The sequence below is a fragment of the Drosophila kikkawai genome, chromosome 2L (genome assembly GCF_030179895.1).
Source record: "Drosophila kikkawai strain 14028-0561.14 chromosome 2L, DkikHiC1v2, whole genome shotgun sequence".
NCBI lineage: Eukaryota > Metazoa > Arthropoda > Insecta > Diptera > Drosophilidae > Drosophila > Drosophila kikkawai.
Genome location: NC_091728.1, coordinates 12,769,376 through 12,789,496, shown reverse-complemented (window position 1 = coordinate 12,789,496; position 20,121 = coordinate 12,769,376). Strand labels below are relative to the sequence as shown.

General features: G+C 43.9%; 4 protein-coding genes across 6 annotated transcripts; 3 read left to right on the top strand and 1 right to left on the bottom strand.

Annotated features, from left to right (window-relative positions):
• Nucleotides 1-730: 730 nt before the first annotated feature.
• Nucleotides 731-2,824, top strand: E2f2 (E2F transcription factor 2). Its single transcript, XM_017176515.3, has 5 exons — nucleotides 731-1,228; nucleotides 1,298-1,407; nucleotides 1,675-1,933; nucleotides 2,085-2,424; nucleotides 2,491-2,824. The coding sequence occupies exons 1-5, from the start codon at nucleotides 860-862 to the stop codon at nucleotides 2,592-2,594; spliced, it is 1,182 nt and encodes a 393-aa protein (XP_017032004.1). The 5' UTR covers nucleotides 731-859; the 3' UTR covers nucleotides 2,595-2,824.
• Nucleotides 2,825-3,532: 708 nt separating this feature from the next.
• del (deadlock) lies at nucleotides 3,533-7,732 on the top strand. 2 transcript variants are annotated; one of them, XM_070286000.1, is made up of 3 exons: nucleotides 3,533-3,748; nucleotides 3,818-5,041; nucleotides 5,111-7,732. In XM_070286000.1, the coding sequence occupies exons 1-3, from the start codon at nucleotides 3,602-3,604 to the stop codon at nucleotides 7,589-7,591; spliced, it is 3,852 nt and encodes a 1,283-aa protein (XP_070142101.1). In that variant the 5' UTR covers nucleotides 3,533-3,601; the 3' UTR covers nucleotides 7,592-7,732. The 2 variants fall into 2 exon arrangements, with proteins under 2 accessions (XP_070142101.1, XP_017032119.1); XM_017176630.3 differs by having other exon boundaries at nucleotides 3,534-3,748; nucleotides 3,818-5,059; nucleotides 5,111-7,731.
• Nucleotides 7,733-8,000: 268 nt separating this feature from the next.
• pths (probable ATP-dependent RNA helicase DDX47) lies at nucleotides 8,001-9,990 on the bottom strand. Its single transcript, XM_017176636.3, has 3 exons — nucleotides 9,705-9,990; nucleotides 9,389-9,647; nucleotides 8,001-9,186 (listed from the first exon to the last, which is right to left on the bottom strand). The coding sequence occupies exons 1-3, from the start codon at nucleotides 9,909-9,911 to the stop codon at nucleotides 8,090-8,092; spliced, it is 1,563 nt and encodes a 520-aa protein (XP_017032125.1). The 5' UTR covers nucleotides 9,912-9,990; the 3' UTR covers nucleotides 8,001-8,089.
• Nucleotides 9,991-10,387: 397 nt separating this feature from the next.
• On the top strand, nucleotides 10,388-20,120 carry Dap160 (dynamin associated protein 160). 2 transcript variants are annotated; one of them, XM_017176587.3, is made up of 12 exons: nucleotides 10,388-10,499; nucleotides 10,755-11,216; nucleotides 11,327-11,737; nucleotides 12,244-12,686; nucleotides 12,747-13,020; nucleotides 13,084-13,231; nucleotides 13,288-13,554; nucleotides 13,612-14,526; nucleotides 14,987-15,250; nucleotides 15,349-15,622; nucleotides 15,766-15,939; nucleotides 19,708-20,120. In XM_017176587.3, the coding sequence occupies exons 2-12, from the start codon at nucleotides 11,053-11,055 to the stop codon at nucleotides 20,064-20,066; spliced, it is 3,693 nt and encodes a 1,230-aa protein (XP_017032076.1). In that variant the 5' UTR covers nucleotides 10,388-10,499; nucleotides 10,755-11,052; the 3' UTR covers nucleotides 20,067-20,120. The 2 variants fall into 2 exon arrangements, with proteins under 2 accessions (XP_017032076.1, XP_041631578.1); XM_041775644.2 differs by lacking the exon at nucleotides 14,987-15,250.
• Nucleotide 20,121: the final 1 nt, after the last annotated feature.

Here is a 20,121-nt window from a genome sequence, read left to right as displayed (position 1 = left end):
ACTTTGGGGCTGGATAGCACGCCAGTTCGGGGGCAGACTGTCTCCATCTCACGTTGAATACCATATGAAGATTTTGCATGCGAAGGCTTTGTGTGTATTTAAGCGGATGGACAGATGCCGACGGCTGGGAGTTTGGTTCCCCAGACCGACCTTTGACCTCCTGGATGAATTCAATTTTCTGCTGCAGGAAGAATCTAAATCTATATCCAATATTACTGCTCAAGAAACTCTACAAAGCCATGTAAAATACTCTGCTATAAAGGAAGTCCCGTTTAAGGATGACCTAAATGAGTTCTGCTTCAATTTAAAGGAAGAGCTGAAGCACCTGCCGCAACACACTAGTCGGGAGATTCAACGAAAAATCTCTTTGATCTTGAATACTTCAAAAAGTGAAAACCAATTATATAAAATTATATCGTCCTGAACCTTGCATCCTTGCGCTACCTTAACTACGGCTCCTAAATGAAGAATTGAAGAATTGAATGCCGCTCAAAGTTGGATGAATTGTTTTCCGTAGAAAATTGAAAAATTCTGAACATGCTATGCGAACACAACTGAAGCAGCCAAAAGTCAACTAGAAGAGCTGAATTCCTCAAGCTTACAAAAATATATATGTAATAAAAGATTCGAAAAAATTGAAATTGCGTTGTTCAAAATCAATTAACAGTGTTGGAAAGTAAGCGGGCATATCGATAGCACGATAGAGTGTTGCTAAAAGGCGGCGTCGCTTTAGCACACTACTCGGGGGTAGAATAGAGGGAGAATGAAAAAAGTGACATAAATGGCGGAAACCTTCAGCGCCAACATTTGTATTTAATTTGGACTAATTTCGCACTATTTCGTGTTTCTTAAGTATTGAATGCAGAGTGCAATCGCACAACGAGTTACCAGAACGGAAAAATTGTCTTCAAAGCGACCGCAGACCATGTACAAACGCAAATCGACGACTATTGTTAAAAGAGACAGCAGCTCCGCAGCGGGCTCCTCCACAGTGGTGATGATGGGCGGAGGTGCTGGCGGTTCCGGCAACGTGGACATGGACGAGCCCCAGACGCCTACCAAGGTGTACGAGACCATCGGCATGGACACATCCCAGGACACGCACACGCCCCTGAAGTCTCCGCACTTGCAGCCCGGACAGCAGCGTTCCGTGGGCTCGCTGGTCTTGCTCACACAGAAATTCGTGGATCTCATGAAGGCGAACGGCGGCACTATCGATCTGAAAGCGGTAGGATGACACACGACCCTAAAAATACCATGCCTGAACCACGCTTTATACTCCTCTCTTATATCGCAGGCCACCAAAATCCTGGACGTGCAGAAGCGGCGTATATACGATATCACCAATGTGCTAGAGGGCATTGGCCTAATTGATAAAGGCAGACACTGCTCCCTAGTGCGCTGGCGGTAAGTTTAGCATAGCTCATTTCCATTTTAGCCGCGAGCTGGAAAAATTAGGAAAACTGTGTGGGAAGATGTTTAACTTGGGTTTTTATAGAAGACTTTCAGGGGACATTATGTGTAACTTCAATCGAATGAACTGATAGTGGTTCTTCTTATCTAAGCCCTCATCTTTTGTATATGAATAGCGAGAACATTTTCATTTGGTGTAAAAAATAACCTTTAAAGTTTGTAATTCAAAGAAAATAGAAATTGAATATTTATCTATTTCAGCGGTGGGGGGTTCAACAATGCCAAGGACCAAGAGGAATACGAGGAGGCACGTGACCGGACCAATCACTTAAAACTGCAAGAGGACGAGTTGGACAAACAATTGGAGTACGCACAGCGCAATCTGCGTTATGTAATGCAGGATCCAGCGAATCGCTCGTATGCGTATTTGACCCGAGACGATCTGCTGGACCTCTATGGAGATGATTCTGTATTTACCATACCGAACTATGACGAGGAAGTGGAGATACAGCGAAATGAGGTAAGTTTTATGATTAAATTTATTAGTTAATATGGTTTGGTATGATAATTTAGGCTTAATTTAATTAAATAAATAAAATAAAGAAATAGTAAATCCATAACTACGAATTTCGAATAAACTTTACCTTTAACCCGTTTACTTCTCTCTGCAGAACGAACTGAGCGTATCGCTGGATAATGGCAGCACCATTGACATTCGCTTGGTGACCAACCAGGGCAAGAGCACAGCGAGTCCTCACGATGCGGACGGCTTCTTCGACTACCGGCGCCTGGACACGCCCTCGCCCTCAATGTCGTCACGCTCCAGCGAGGATGGCAAGGGCACGGGAACCACGGGGAACGTGATCACCGATGAGCACACGTACTCGTGCAATCCCGACCTTAAGGATGATATAAAAGTGCTCGAAAACGAACTGACGGCTAAGATAATATTTCAGAATTACATGACCGGGCATTCACTGCGACGTTTCTATCCCGATGACCCAAATCTAGGTGAGTTTCTCCCGTAAATCTCATTTACACCTGCGATTGCTAACCCCTTTTTGTCGCGTTGTGCAGAAAACCCGCCACTAGTGCAGCTGAACCCACCCCAAGAAGACTTCAACTTTGTGCTGAAAAGCGACGAAGGCATCTGCGAGCTGTTTGACTTGCAATGCTCCTAACTGCGCGGACGGGGGGATTTTCACATAATATCGACTGTACAACTACACTGCAAATGGCCGCGAGCATTGTGCAAATATTTATGATTAGTACAATTCTGACCTTTGATTTGTTTATATACCGTGTAGAAATTTTAATTAGCTTAATTCCAATGTAATTTCGGCAGATTAACATTAAATACAATAAATTCTTTACAGTGCACCCATCATAGAGGGTGTAATTGCTTATAAAACACCTTTTATAACATAAAACCAAGGACTTTGTTTTGAATTTTGGTTTTCGGGGAGTTTTTATACAACTTTGTTGAATTTAAAATAGTTTTAGTAGCGAAAACTATGACTGGAAGTTCGGTAAGTATTGGTTTTTATTTTAGAAACAGAAAACCCGCTGTGGACCTTGTTTCTAAGAGATATGAGATAGGTTAAATTCAAATTAAATTCATCATAAAATTGTAGTCTCTATATAAATGCACACAATACTTTAAGAAATATTATTATATTACAAATATTAGAATAAACTATAAATAAAACCTTTATATACAGGTAGATGTAAACAGGAAAAGATCACGATCGACGGCAAAATTTCTAATCCCCTTGTCAGAAAAATGCATATTTAATAAGATTATTGTTTACACATAAGAAAAACTTTTATAAATTAATCAACAATCACATTTGAATTAATGTTTTTCTTTCGGAAATTTGAAATTAAAAATTTAAAAACCTTATTAGAAATATAGCCCCCAATGATTTTTGCCACCCATATGTTTCCCTGTTTTCTCTCATTTGGGTGTAGCTTGTTTTTTAGCATAATTTTTTTTTTTAATTTTAGCAAATTTTTTTCAAAAATCTAGCTAATACGGGCGCTCATCACCCTATCTCTACACGCGCTATCCAACACTACCCGGGGACGCCATAATTAACTCTGCATGGTCACACTCTCAAAGTACCGCAAACTTTTGCAAAACGTTGCGTGAAGAATCGAGTCGACAAAACAACGCTAAAGATTAGGAATGCGAAAACGTGACAGGTTAGGATGCTGGCAACAGCTTTTAACCCTAGTAGGCCCCGGATCGCTTTCGGAGAAGCAATGGGTCGATTTATATAAGAATTACCTGCGCAGCTGGAACAGGATTTATTACCTCAAGCTCGACGACGAAGTAAGTGCCAATTTTTCTTCTTTTTTTTTCTTCTGATTTTCAGATGAATTTCTTTTTTTACACCAATAGAAAGATCTTCCTGCTGCAGACCCTCTAATCGAGCGACAAAATGACAAAGGCAGGCATCGTTATCCCATGGCGCCGCCTTCTACTCCCTCCGTCAATGGCATCAAGCGACGCAATTCTCTGGCGTCGCCTTCTGCTACCTCGTTCAGTCCCATCAAACGCCGCAATTCCGTGGCAGCGCCATCATCTCCATCATTTTCGCCCATCAAGCGGCGCAATTCCGTGGCAGCGCCATTATCTCCGTTATTCATTCCGATCAAGCGGCGTAATTCTTTGGCACCTCCACCAACAGCAACTCCCACCAAGAGTTTATATATCAAAGGGCAGGACTGCGATCCGTTACTTCCAACCGTAAAACGTACAAATTCAGTGACTGCTGACGATTTCGATCCCAATAATCATGGAGATATGTTTCTCAGCCCCATTAAGCGCAGCGACTCTGTTCTCAATGAAATCGAAATCGATTGTGATGCTTTCAATAGCCACGACTTAATGGCATTGAATCAATGGATGAAACCAATTAAAATAATCTCCCCTTTGGCCCCCAGTCCCAGGCGCCCAGACACGGATCTAAAACCGAATCCTAAATATTCAGTTTTTCCTACGACTCCCAATCGCATCAAGCGTAGGGACTCCTCAGTTGCTGGTCCGTCGGGGTTCAAATCGAAAAGCAAGCCAAAAAACGTTGGAAAGATGCCAACTGTCGCGGACGAAGAGCTGGAAGACGAGATGCCGCTAGCGGCTTGGAAGAAGTATAGTGCTCAGCGTAAAAAGCTAAAGGAAGGAAGCCCTAAAAATGGATCTCTGCTGCTTAAGCTTGAAAAAGATATTAAAGTTGAACTGCCAATAAAGCGAAAGAGGGGTCGCCCCTCGCGGGAGGAGAAGGCCAAGCGGTTGGAGGAGGAGAATGCGCTAAAGATGATATATCAAACTTCGGAACCAATAAAGAAATCAACTACAGATGGGGCGATGCAAGATCTGGAGCAACAAGTCCGAGCTCCTCAGACACATAATGCACGTAAAAAGCAGCAGAAGCAGCGGAAAACCATCTCGCAGACCACTATAAAACTTCCGCACCAGCTGACTCAGTTCCACACGTATGCCAAGTCACCCAATCAGAAGCCAACAGCCAAGCCACCCAAAAAGAAGCCAACAGCCAAGCCAAGATGTCAGTCATCGTCTTCAGTCACCGATCAGGATGGAGCGGACATTGCCATACTATCAAATGTTGTCGTTCAACCCGCTGTAAGCTTTTTTCTCTTCATTAAGTCACGTAACTCCTTTTCCTTCTCACAGATCTTAGATGAAGATGCGGTCGCACCGGCCCACATGCCAGCGGATGCGATAGATTTGAAAAATCCATCCACCAAGCCTCCTGAAGATAAAGTGGGGGAGAAAGGATATAAGAAGGAAGAGGCAGAGGATGAGAAGGACGTAGTGCGGATAAGAAAAAACGAACGTTCGATGCTTAAAGAAATCTCAAGCGATCAAGATGAAGATGTGCAGCATCTCATCCTCCAGGAAACGGGCTTGTTTTTCAATGATTTGGAAGCAGAGGAGCAGCTACTCGACGATTGCATGACTTTAACCAGCCCAGTAGGTGGCGAGGAGGGTGATAGGAATGCCCTAGAAATCGACTTTGACATTGACCTGCTGGTTAGGGATGAAACTGTGGCTAACCAGATCGCGTTGATCGACTCGCAGACAGAGATGTCCCTCGATCGATGTCTTGAGGCAACTGACAACAAGCCGCCCAGCGAGACTCCACCGAGTCCCAAGACAGCAGTCGAAGATCAGCTCACCCATACTTCCGAGTTCTTTGAGAAGCTACCTAGTCGACCGACCGTAGATGTGAGTGCAGACCAGTCAAACCTACTGTGGCCTTTCATGGACGAAGGGGAGGTGCTAGACTATGAGCCTGACTACGATGTGCTCACGCTGGAGGTCTCTTCGGATGAACTGGAGGACGAATGCCCCAGTAAGTCGAAAGGAGAAACCAAGCCGAGTGAAAACAATTCCGAGCCTGTAAACCAGACCAATCTGCCAAAGGTTCAAGCGGAGCCTCCAAGCAACCAACCCGAAATTCCGATCACGGAAAACTTGAGAAACTTTCGGATTCCAAGGCTAGCACCCGAGCTGCTCAAGTCACAGCCTGTCGTGATGCAAACTCTGTATTTACAACAGGATGAGAAACAGCAGAGGGAGAAAATAAAATCAGTGCCTCCGCCTGTTCCGCCTGTAGCCGAAGACATAAGCAGAAGGCGAGAGGAGGCTAAGGCTGCCAGGCGTCCAAAGGAAACAATGCCGCAATTTGCACCGCCATATCGCCCCACTCGCGAAGATCCTGTGGCCCCAGACTTGTCGCAGCCAATGTTTGGCCCCCAGGACTTGGCTACTCCTCCGTTGTTTGGTCCCGAAGACTTGGCTCCGGTTTTTGTGCCTCCCAGCAATGGGGAAAAGTCAAACTATGGGCATCTTGGCGAGGCTAGGCCTTGTAGGGAGATGCCCCCCGATGTATCAGTCCAACAGCATCCTCCCGGGGCCTCCCAGTATGTCCCACAAAACTTGGCCACCGCCGAAATGTTACCTCCCAGACATCAAGGCCTTAGTGCTAAACACTGGATGACGGAGATCTTTGGAGTCAAGTGCCTCAATTATTTGGGTAACAAGTGCCTGGTGGCTTACTGCGATCACGCGACAAGTCCGGTGGGCGAGGTGGAGAGGCGCCTGCTCAGTATGACGGAGGAAGCCCTGGTTAGTACTTACCGACAGGCTCTGCGCAGTTTATACATTTTCGAGCGGTACTTCAAGTGCTTTGCGGATATCTTTGAGCGGCGCAAACTTTACAAGCATCTGCTGCAAATGTTGGCCAAGAGTCGTTATTATCAAAACACAACAGTGCCCATTGTCAGGCATGTTTTTCGAGCGCTCAAGGTTGCTGGTCTAGAGCGGGAGGCCACGCATTGCCTGATGACCGACCTGTGGATTCCAAGCAAGGCACACAAGTTCAGTGAGTTGATGGTGACAATATTACAGATACTGGAAGCAGGCAACTGGCAGGATTACATCGATCAGCTGGTGGAACTGCACGAAACATACAAGTTCCTGTTGTCCGAAGAGTTAATGATACGGATTATGACATGGGCAGATGTGACGAAGAACGAGGCCCTACAGAAGAAGTCCATGATGATGCTGCTCGCTGACATGACCAAGTATGCCCGATCTCCAGCTCTCAAAACCCTCGTCGACAAGTTCTCCAACCTGGAAACAAATTCGAATCTACAACAGACGAGTGCAGAGTCCATTCCAGCGCTTTCTCGGAGATCTCCGGCGCAGCAGCAGCAGCAGCAGCATCAACAATCGATCTGGAACCTCAATGCAAATCCAAATCAAATTCCCGATTTCATTCCGCAACAAGATCGGCTGCCTGGAGCAGCTTCCTCTCTCATTAGGATATCTTCCGCTAGTGGACAGCCGCCACAGTATCCAGCATCGTTCTGGAACCCTAATCCACAACCGAACCAAAATCTGCCTGGAGCAGTTCCTGGTCCATCGCTTATAAGGAGTAATCCAGCTCTAACGCCACACTGGAGCCACAATCCGAATCCAAATCCTTGTCGCGACCTGCCTGGAGCAGGTCCTGGCCCCTCGCGTGTATGGAATGCTCAGTTACCTGGAAACCGTCAAGGGCAGCAGCAGCAGCATCCAACGTCGATCTGGAGAAGCCAAGCAACCGACGATAATACGTTTCTTAATTTTCCCTCTGGGTTTCAATAGGATGGTTTTTCTTACTTGAATTCAATGTAATTTTTCACCGACTTTTTTCGTTTCCTCTTATATATTTTTGTGACCTTGGGGCAGACCTTTGCAGCAAAATTGACGATTTTGATAATTTCTTGTTTCCATTAAATAAATTGATATTTGATACATTTATGTAATAAATATATTTGTAATCAATTATATGATTAAAATAATCTAATTTCTATTTATTAGACAAGTTTTTGGTGGGTCTGAATAGATTTTTAAACTGGCTTTAACTTTACGCATAACTTCAACAATTTAGCTCTGATCGAAGCTTTGACGAAATATTCCTATGATGTTGGACGTTTTTAATAAAATAATTAAATTTGCAGGCATTGTTAACCTTCACATTTCAAAACAACACATTGAAACCAACACAAATATCTACCGTATAATTATTTTTTTTTTGTTTTATTATGGAATTAAAGTAGCTTTAAATAAAATCGAGTCTTAAGTATATAATGCATATCAAAACTATCTTCTTGGCTTGCCACCCTTGTTCCAGTTCTTTTTGCCAAAGCTTTTCTTTCCGCCACCACCACCACCTCCTCCCTTGGCACCACCGCCACCCATGGGCTTCATGCGCTTTCGGGCACCCGCAAAGTGCTCCGAATCATCATGGTTGTCCCCGCCGCGCTTGTGCCCACGGCCACCCTTGGTATCCTCCAGATCCTTCAGCTCCAGCTTGGCCGTGCGCTGAGCCTCAGCCACGCGCTCTTGGAGAGCCATCACTTCGTCCTCCTCGCACTTGTACAGAGGCAGCTGCTTGCCCAGCAGATGCTCGATGCGTTGGTACAGCTCGATGTCGTACTGACTGACCAAGGTGATGGCCTTGCCCGAGCGTCCCGCTCTCGCCGTTCGTCCCACCCGATGGATGTAGTCCTTGCTGTGCGTGGGTATATCGAAATTCACCACCACATCCACATGGGGGATGTCGAGACCGCGCGAGGCCACGTCCGTGGAGATGAGTATGGAACGGTTCTTGGCCTTGAACTTATTCAAGGCGGCCAGGCGCTTGTTCTGGGACATCTGACCGTGGAGGGGAATGGCGGCCAGCCCCAGGGCCCGGAGCATCAAGGCAGTCTTCACAGTGTTGTTGCACGTGCTACAGAATATCATAAAGCTGTTGCCCGCCAGTTCGTTGAGTATGTGCACCAAGTACACGTCCTTGTACTTGACCGGGATGAAGAGGTAAGACTGCTGCAGCTGCTCCACCGTCTGATACTTGTTGGAAACCTCCACCTTAACGGGATCCTTGAGAGAGGCACGCTGCAGCTTCTTGACCTTCTTGGTCATGGTGGCGCTAAACAAAAACGTGCGTCGCTCGCGTGGCAACACCTTCAAGATCTTGTCCAGTTCCACCTCGAAATCCATATTGAGAATACGATCCGCCTCGTCCATTACCAAGTACTTGATGGCCTTCAGATTGAACCCTTTCATGTTTTCCAGGTGATCCACAAGGCGACCTGGTGTGGCTACGATAATGTGCGGCTTCTTGGCCAGCTGCAGACCCTGGGCCACCATGTCCATGCCGCCGACAACCACGCAGCATTTGATCCCAATGCTGCTTCCTGAAAGAGCGTAGAAAGAGCTCCAATTAGATCATGTTTTAATATAGAAACCCGGAATAGCTTTTGAAGGTACTAAAGCCTCAGAGGTAGTGACGAATAAAGAAATAATAATTTCATATTTTCGTTTTATAAACAAAATCAAAACAGGTTTAACATCATTGTGGGGGTATTGATAAAAATGCCATAAAAATGGGACACTCACCGAGAGCCTCGAACTGCTCGCCGATTTGGAAGGCCAGTTCACGTGTGGGCGTCAGTACCAGGGCAAAATATCGCTGCGGGTTCTCGAGGAGAGCATGTAAAATGGGCAGAGCGAAGGCACCTGTCTTTCCGGAGCCCGTTTCGGCCAGGCCTATCACATCCTTGCCCTGCAAGGCCACCGGTATGGCCTCGCGCTGGATCTTTGAAGGCGCCTTCCACTTCAGTTCGTCGCAGGCCTTGCACAAAGTCTCGTTGAGGCCCTACAGAGCACAAGGATTATAATCTCTAGAATAATAAGTGGGTCCAGGGCAACGTACGAGATCCTTCCAGGTCAGCTTCTGTTCCTCGGCTTGGTCATCATCATCGTTTTCCTCTTCCGCGGAGCCACTTGCTCCATCTTCGTCGCCACTCTGTTGCGCTTCATCGCTGCCCTCGTCTTCTTCCTCCTCCTCGCCACTTAGGTCCTCCTCCTCTTCGTCGCTGGTTTGCAGCTGCGCCTGCTCGTCTTCTGAAGTTTCCGACATTTCGTTACATGAAATTGGCCAAAAATTCCGCTGCTCTGATATTACCAGGTCCACGTGGTTGAAAAGAAAGAGACCGTGGCCAAGCGGCCCAAGTATAACCAAAGAAATCCAGTGGGGAAAAAATGTGGATTTCTTCCTGCTCGGCAGCTGGTCACACGGAAATATTTGAATTCTTTAAATAAATATTTAAAAATTCGGAAAGCTTTTCTATGCTAGTTTTTTTCTAGATTAACAAATCTGCATACCAAATTTAACATTTAAGAAAATTTTGCTGATGAGCATGTTATATTTACACTGTTATTATTATTAAAAAAATTAACAATGTTTTAATCAGTTGGTTTTAAATAATAAAATTCTTTAAATATATAAGAAAAATGTTCTTTTGGGTGCTTCATCTTAATCCACTTAATTTTTAAGCTGCGAAGTAAAATATTTTGTAAATACAATCTCGACATTAAACTTATCGATAAATTTGTATTATTGCCATCCCTGATGAGACGTTCTCTGCATTCCCCAGGCCGGTCACACTACCGACTATTGATTGAAATAAAATTTACGCAAATACAAAAATTTGTGTTCCAATGCAAAGTAAGCTGCCGGAAAAGCCATTCAAATTAGCAGATAATGCTGAGGCCGACGCGCTAGCAGTGCGGTTCGTGTTGGTGCATCGCTTATCAGTTGTGGGTGGCCGTCGGTCGTTGGCTGGCACGACGAGTGAAAACGCCTACTGAGGCGAAAATAAAAACGATACGATCGAATTGACACGAATTGCTGGTGCTTCTGGCTGCATTTTTGAGTTTCCAGCCAGCTAATTTACGAATTTCGAATTGCATTACCTTGCAGGTAGACCATAAAAATCCATTGTGAAAATTTCGTGGGGTGGTTGGGAGCCAAAACGGATACTCAATAGGCCAGAGTCGTCGTAGTAAAGAGAGCGGCAAAGAGAGCGAGCGAAGAGAGCGCGCGGAGCATGTATTTGATGTGTACTCAGCAGCAGCGGCCGAAGAGAGCGCACTAAGCAGGCGAGAAGCGAACACCCACACAGGCAGCAAACAGGCGCCCACTTTCGAACGTACATACGCAAGGATACGGATAAGAGGCAGAGGAAGCGGAGGCGGAGCTTAGCAAAACTAGGATAACGATGAATCCGGCTGTGGATGCGTGGGCGGTGACCCAGCGGGAGCGGGTCAAGTACCAGGAGCAGTTTAAGGCGCTCCAGCCTCAGGCGGGCTTCGTGACCGGAGCCCAGGCCAAGGGATTCTTCCTGCAGTCGCAGCTGCCGCCGCTAATCCTGGGCCAGATATGGTACGTATTCCTCAGATGACTCACGGGGTCTTTCCGGACTGATAAGAGCTTGTTGTTATGCTCATTCACTTATCCGCTTTGCCGCTGTTCTGCTTGCTTGTTCTATTTAGGGCTCTGGCGGACACCGACTCCGATGGCAAGATGAATATCAACGAGTTCAGCATTGCCTGCAAGCTGATCAACCTAAAGCTGCGTGGCATGGAGGTGCCCAAGGTGCTGCCGCCCAGCCTGCTGGCCTCCCTCAGCGGTGATGGAGTGAAGACGCCCTCTATGACGCCACGCGGCTCTACCAGTTCCATGAGTCCGATGGATCCGCTCAAGGGAATTGTGCCCGCCGTGGCACCAGTGGTAGCTCCTCCGCCAGTGGTGGCCGCGGTGGCTCCTCCAATTGCGGCAGCGGCTGTTATTTCGCCTCCGGGCGTTGTGGAAGCCAAGTTGCCGGCTGGTCCCACGCCGCCCTCCAGCAACCCACCAAGTCGCCATACATCCGTCTCGGAGCGAGCGCCCTCCATCGAATCTCTGTAAGATTTCCGCTAAAAAATATTATTTATTTGGGGGGTAAATTTGTAGATAGTCATTTTTCGTGGGAAGCTGTGGGTTTAAGTAGGTCAAATTTTGCTGGAATTGCTTATTTTTCTTAATATTAGAGTATTTTATAGGTAATGGGGGTTTTTATGAGCTCTTATCGCTTTCTTAAACTGAAATTGTGACAGAGAAATACAGGGCTTGGGCTTTTTTTAATTTTATTAAAATACCTCTAAAAAACACTAAAGATAGCAGAAATTGAGTATACGATCGTGAAGCCTATATCACTTGTTAATATGTAAAGTTTGTTATCTTTAAAATATTTATCAAATTTAATGCTTAAGGGTTAGAAAGAGGGTCGTTAAGTTTTGAGGAAGATAAGAATAACTGATGATAAAAGGAGTGATAAATAAGTATTTATAGAAAATAGGGGCCAAAGAGATAAACCAAGAAAATTTAATTTAAAATACAAATCCCCTTTCATTTTTATACCCACCTACAGGCAAGGAGGCGACTGGGCCGTTCAAGCAGCTCAGAAGCGCAAATACACGCAGGTCTTCAATGCCAACGATCGCACTCGTTCGGGCTTCTTGACCGGAGCCCAGGCCCGCGGAGTACTAGTGCAGAGCAAGCTGCCCCAGGTGACGCTGGCCCAGATTTGGACGCTATCCGACATTGATGGCGATGGACGGCTTAGCTGCGATGAGTTCATTCTGGCCATGTTCCTGTGCGAGAAGGCCATGGGCGGGGAAAAGATACCAGTCACTCTGCCCCAGGACTGGGTGCCGCCCAACTTGCGCAAGATCAAGTCGCGGCCGGGCTCAGTTTCCGGAGTGGTGTCGCGCCCTGGCTCGCAGCCTGCCTCCCGGCATGCCTCAGTGTCCTCGCAGGGCGGAGTTGCGGGAGCCGTAGATGCTGATCCGGCAGCCGGTTTGCCAGGACAAAGTGAGTTCTAGAAGGCTTTTATTTTTGTGAAATTTGGTTTATAAGTTTATTTTTACACAGCTTCCTTCGAGGACAAGCGAAAGGAGAACTATGTAAAGGGTCAGGCGGAGCTGGATCGCAGGCGCAAGGTCATGGAGGATCAGCAGCGCAAGGAGCGGGAAGAGCGAGAGCGCAAAGAGCGTGAAGAGATAGAGAAGCGCGAAAAGGCACGCTTGGAGGCCGAGCGTAAGCAGCAGGAGGAGCTGGAGCGACAGCTGCAGCGTCAGCGGGAAATTGAGATGGAGAAGGAGGAGCAGCGTAAGCGGGAACTGGAGGCCAAGGAGGCGGCCAGAAAGTAAGCTGAATCAATTAATGAAATTATTAATTATTTATCAATTACTATTCTTTTTTTTCTTAGGGAACTGGAAAAGCAGCGCCAGCAGGAATGGGAGCAGGCCAGAATTGCTGAAATGAATGCACAGAAGCAAAGGGAACAGGAGCGTGTCCTCAAGCAAAAGGCACACAATACCCAGCTTAATGTCGAACTGAGCACACTTAATGAGAAGGTAAGCATTTAAACCACTAAAATTTAGAATTTTTATTGATGGTCTTTCTCCTTCAGATCAAGGACCTTTCCCAGAAGATCTGCGACACCCGGGCTGGCGTCACCAATGTAAAAACCGTCATCGATGGCATGCGCACTCAGCGCGACACTTCCATGAGCGAGATGGCCCAGCTAAAGGCTCGCATCAAGGAGCAGAATGCTAAGCTGCTGCAGCTCACCCAGGAGCGGGCCAAGTGGGATGCCAAGAGCAAGGCCAGCAATGCGGCTATGGGCGGCGAGAATGCCCAGCAGGAGCAGCTGAATGCAGCCTTTGCACACAAGCAGGTGAGCTGGAAGGGAAAAATCTTCAATTATATATCCTTAATCCCCAATCCTCTCTAGCTTCTCATCAAGCAAATTAAAGACAAAGTGGAAAACATTGGCAAGGAGATCGAGTCCAAGAAGGAGGACATCAACTCCAACGACATACAAATGACTGAGCTGAAGGCGGAACTCTGCGCTCTGCTCAACAAGTGCGAGGAATTGTACAAGGAGTACGATGTGGAGCGCACTTCGGTCCTGGAATTGAAGTACAATCGCAAAAACGAGACCAGCACAAGCTCGGCCTGGGATACGGGCGCCTCAAGTGGTTGGGGCGAACCGGAAACGGCCGCTGCGGATCCCTATGCCGGCCTGAGCAACGATATCGGTGCTGTGACTGCTCCCGCAGCAGATCTCAGTGGACCGGCGCCCGAGGGTTTCGCCAAATTTCGAGCTGTCTACGAATTCAATGCTCGCAACGCTGAGGAGATCACCTTCGTTCCAGGCGACATCATCTTGGTCCCATTGGAACAGAATGCCGAGCCTGGATGGTTGGCTGGCGAAATTAATGGCCACACCGGCTGGTTCCCCGAATCCTATGTGGAGAAACTGGAGGGTGAAGTGGGTACCTCCATTGCTGCAGCCGTTGAACCGCAAGTCGTGGCCCAAGTGGCATCGGTGGTGGCGGACACCTACAATGACAATATCAATGCTGCTGCAGAGCCAACTGCCGATCTGACTGCCGCCGGTGATGTGGAGTACTATATAGCCGCATATCCTTATGAGTCTGCCGAGGAGGGTGACCTGAGCTTTGGCGCCGGTGAAATGGTGATGGTCATCAAGAAGGAGGGCGAGTGGTGGACGGGCACAATTGGCAATCGCACTGGCATGTTCCCCTCGAACTATGTCCAAAAAGCGGATGTGGGCACGGCGAACACAACAGCAGCAGCAGCAGCAGCAGTCACAAGTGCTGCCGCGGTCGATGCCTATGAACAGGTGAGTGAAAAGTTAATAACCTGGCCTTGGTCTTTACAGTAGATATTCTTAAAGGGCCGACAGAAGAAAGCCTGAGATTAAGCTAAGCTTGTTTGGATTGGAAATGTTAGTTTAGGTTTTCATTTTTACGGAAATAAGTAACATATTTTGATTAAAGAGAACAGTACAGTTAATTAAGGGGGGGGGGGATATACATGTAAAAGGTAAAAAATTATGATTTTAAACTAAAATTTCCAATGCAAACTTGCTTAAGTGAGGCCCTATGTAAATTATATTAGTTTGACCCATAAATCTATATACTATATATACAGACCTAGGTCACAGCCTCCCCAATAAGTAACCCCAAGTAACCCAGAGTCGTTTCTAACCGTTGTTTCCTTCATCATGTCCATCTACTAATACAATGCTTTTCATGTGCTGTGCTTTTGCCACCGTTATCGTTACACTTGCACTGACTCAGGAGGCGACGCTAAATGGCAACGCCACCTACGCCGCTGCTCCCGTTGAGCAGCATGAACAGCAGCAACAGCAGCAGCAGTTCCAGCCGTTGCCCGTTCAGGAACTTAATGATCAGCCAGGCTCTGGAACTGGCACTGGCGCGGAAGAAGCGCACGAAGACCTCGACACGGAAGTTTCCCAGATCAATACACAGTCCAAGACACAAAGCAGCGAGCCGGCCGAGAGCTACAGCCGACCCATGTCACGCACCTCTTCCATGACACCCGTAAATAGTTGTTGACACAACCTGTTGATCCTCCTTTCATGCTGTATCATCCAATTGATCCCTTCTCTTTCTCCTCTTCTTTTGTGATAACCTTGCAGGGCATGCGGGCTAAGCGTTCGGAGATTGCCCAGGTGATTGCTCCTTACGAGGCCACCAGCACTGAGCAGCTTTCGCTGACACGTGGCCAGCTAATCATGATCCGCAAGAAGACGGATTCCGGCTGGTGGGAGGGTGAGCTGCAGGCCAAGGGCCGAAGGCGCCAGATTGGTTGGTTCCCGGCCACCTACGTCAAGGTGCTGCAGGGTGGCCGCAACAGTGGACGCAACACGCCCGTCTCGGGCAGTCGCATCGAGATGACCGAGCAGATCTTGGGTGCGTATTTTTATACAAATTATTTTTATGATTTTCTAGGTTCGTTTGAGAACAAATTCGCTGAATACTCTATTCATTATCATATTTATTAACAAATTTGTTAACAAATTTCAACATTTAAACATTTTCTACTCCTCTTCCAGACAAGGTCATTGCCCTCTATCCGTACAAAGCACAAAACGACGACGAGCTATCGTTCGACAAGGACGACATCATCAGCGTGCTGGGTCGGGACGAGCCGGAGTGGTGGCGCGGCGAGCTGAATGGCCTGTCCGGCCTGTTTCCCAGCAACTATGTGGGACCGTTTGTGACGTCCGGTAAGCCAGCGAAACCTAATGGCACCATCAAGCAGTGAATCTCCATGACTGCAGTTCCAGCTCTCTATCAGCCAAGCTCTCTAAATCTAGACATTCCCTATATAACACAATTATTATTACCACTATTATTATTATTATTATTATTATTATTGCAATGATTATCATTACTATTTACTATCATTATCTTTATGATTTTTGCTATTCGAATAAGCCATGCCTTGTCGCTATCCAAGATATACCCTCTTATGTTTAGTGTGAATTTTTGTTGCAATACTTCCAAGATGTGTGTATCTACTTGTTAATTGTGTGATTATTTAGTTTTTAAAAGGGATTTATTTGTAAGTTTATTTGCTTCTGTAACCTTTATATATTTTTTGTGTTCGCTTAGCCAATCTCCCTCTAGTTTTAAATAATTTTGTGTATTTATTTAGCCTGTCTATACATTTATATATCCCGTATTTTTTTTGTATATATAAAGATAAACCAATTAAATGCTGTACCGATTTCAATTACTTTTCTAAACAGGAAACGTATAACGAGTCATCGGCTTTGGCCTCTAAGCGGCACCGCTCGCACACACAAAAATCTAAAGAATATTAATATAAACAAATCTACACGAACGATTCTCCCCCGGGGCATCGGGTTAACTCTTAAGATCAGCATCTGCATCGGCAGCATCCTTCATATATCATTCGTAAAACTACCAAAGGAATTAGTGGCTGAATGGCTGACAGTATAATGTTTTCCACTTGCTCTCGCTCGAACATACCTTAAAATTGTTAAATAGAATTAGTAAGGAGATCTCGGAGATCATTCACAGAATCAAACATTGCTCTCATGTTCAAACGAAACAACCGAGTCACATTTTTAAAGGGCTTACAAACAAAGTAATCTCAGCATATTGAAGAAAATTTCAAACAAAAAAAAATACAAGCAACATAAGGATATCAAAGGACAATTTTCAATTTCGTTGTACTAATAGATGTGTTAATCGAAATATTCAGCAGTTTTTTTCCCCCAAAATACGCCGCATATATATCGAAAAAAACTATAACGATGGTTTTCTGTGTTTTCCAATAATATCCGAATATAGCAACTCTGTATATATACTTCAAGTGGCAAGGAAAATGAATTATTGTTAACTAAATATTAAGCATATGATGACCATTCTCGTACATACATATATCTTAGTGTGAAAACTATGAGGACATTAGGTATAAACTCGAGAGAGAGAGAAAGGAGGAGGGGCAACCAGTATTGATAATATTAATGGGCTTAAATACTTGACTTGATTTAATTGATTTTACGGATTACTGTCTAATTTAAGCGCTTATCTCAACTGCCATAATTGTATTTATTTAATGTCTATTGTGTCTTTATAACTGAGGAATATAGAACTTGTTTGCCGCTAGTTTCAAGCTGAATCTGTAAAAATAAGGAGTATGTACAAAAAACAAATAAAGCGCGCTCGATTGAAACAGAGAGACAGCCAAGATATAGTCACTTATTATATGATATAGGGACAACGTTATGCTGTTCGAATCTGTTTAAAGCTAGTTACAAAATCACACACATATTATATATATTCTATACGCTATTTCGTACACACTGTCGAATGCCTTTCAACCAAAACCAAAAAACAACCTATCAACTAAAAACTAATAACCAAAACGATCACCTTACCACATGGATTAACTTAATCGTAACTTGTTATTGCATACCACAACTATTTATGCGTCTATAGCTCTATTATAAACGAAACCAAAGTAAAAAAAACGAACAAAAAAAAAAAAACGTTATTTAGCGGAGAAATTCTAAAAGCATTAACAAAACACACATATTTATGTAGCTAATGTTGGGTTGATTATTGATTCTATCATATATATGTACTAATGAGCCACAAAAACTAAGCATATACCACATATAGTACTATATACATGCATATTTGTAGAGCAGGTACTACCGATTTCTTTAGATGAAAAGGAAAAGCGAAAGTCACATACATTATACACCTACATATAATGCTCGCTCATATATAAGCGTATTTGTTTAATCGTTACGAAAGTTAATTAATGTAAAACCAAGCTTAAGAACAATTACCAGGAGAAACCAAACCCCAAATGCATTAGCACACACTCACAAACACACACCTTACACACTGAGAGAGACTCACTTTAAACGCGAAATGGTGACCATCGATATATATATATATGAATATATATTTACTTATATATACAAGGAAGACACATCTTCGGCGAGGAAACAAAGTGAATTCTTTAACAAAACAAAAAAAAAACTAACAAAATAACTTAAAGCATATTGAAATATATCAGTTTCAAACCATAATTAGAAGAACAAGTAAATAAAATAAAGAATAAATTATGAAAAATAAACAAATTACACATATTTGGTGCAATAAATGTATAAACTGAACTTCAAACAAAAAAGTGTCTATATTTACTTACTATTTATTAGGGAAGGTAGAAAATATGAATATATTGAAAAAGTGTCGATTTAAAATCGATATATAACGATATATTTGTGCAATATGTCGGAAAAAGGCGCACAAAAATTAAATATCTTTTTGCTGAAAAGAAAAATAAATTAAATTAGATTTCTCTAATATCTTTAGATATTTAAAAATCCTATATATCAAAGTTTACGATATTTTCGATATCATACGAAGTAGTAAAGAAGCCATTTCCGACGCTATAAATATGTTTTCTTAATCAGCATTAAAAGGCGAATCTTTCCAGCCTTTCCCACAAGCAATTTTTTTTTAATTTAATTTTAAAAAATGAACAAAAATGTAGACTTTTTAAAGTTTTCATTCAGTATGCAGATTTATTTAACTCTTAAAAAAAACAAGAAAGAAAGCTAACTTTGGCCAGCCAAAGTTTGTATACCCTTGCAGGTAACAATTAAAATATATCATAACTAAGCCAAAAATGCATAAATTTTGATTCGGAAAACAGTTTTGTGATAGTTTTTATTAATTTAAAAAAACTGCATACCAAATTTAAAATTTTAAGAAATCAAATTTTTTGGCCATTTTTGCTTCTTTTTGCTTCGATTTCTTCCGGACATATCTAGAAAGATTCCCCTGTTCCTTCACTTAGAAAAATATTATTTTGTATTATAAAATCTGATTTTTTATATTAAAAAACTTCTTGATTATTTTAAAATTAACAAGAAAGGAAGCTAACTTCGGCATGCCGAAGTTTGTATACCCTTGCAGATTGGTTTTGATGTTTATATTATAAATTTAAATGCTGAAAACACTCACAAAACAGAGTTTCATTATATTTTACCTATACTTATTATGTTTACAGTTTGACCGTTACAGTTTTACATTCCCAGCTTTACATTTTCTCTACATTTACCGATCGTTTATACGGCAGCTGTATGATATACATAGTTGTCCGATTTTAATAAAATTTTTACAAAAATTCTGAAATAATAAAAAAGCTTATATCTCAAAGTAGATAAGAATATGTTGAAAAACAACGAAGTTATAATTTTTTTCCTATTCATTTTCCGATCGTTCCTATGGCAGCTATAAGATATAGTCGTCCAATTTTCATAAAATTTTTACCAAAATTCTGGAATAATATATATCCTAAAAATGATGCAAAATTTTTGAAAAACAGCCAAGTTATAACATGTATCGAACATTTGTTGTACAAATTTCGGCTTTCCGATGTTAGTTTCCCTTTTTATTTTCCCTTGATACCTACTATATGATTCCCCAACAAATTCCGTCCCTAGAAATCAAGCATCAGCAAGATCAAGATTCCAATCCAAATGCCAATACAATCCAGAGGTTTCCTCAAGATCCCCATCCAAATTTAAGCGAAAGAAAAGCCAATAGAATCCAAAGATTGTGGCACCAGTGGCGGGGATACCAGGAGGAGCCGGGCGAGGAAAAGCTCCAAGGCACCATCCAGGCGGTGCACATAGGCAAGCGGAGCGATGGCCAGTTGATGGGCTGTGCCTATTTTCGTTTCGAGTGCACCGAGCAGATGGCGCAGTCCATGCTCCAGGATGAGGACAATCGCTTGGTGGGCAGGAGCGTCCTGGCAGACTGGCAGTTGCCCAAGAAACGACACATATCCTGTTGCTGGTGAAGAGACGTGTTGGATCCCCAAAATCAACCACAAATTACTAAAATCTCTAGTTTTA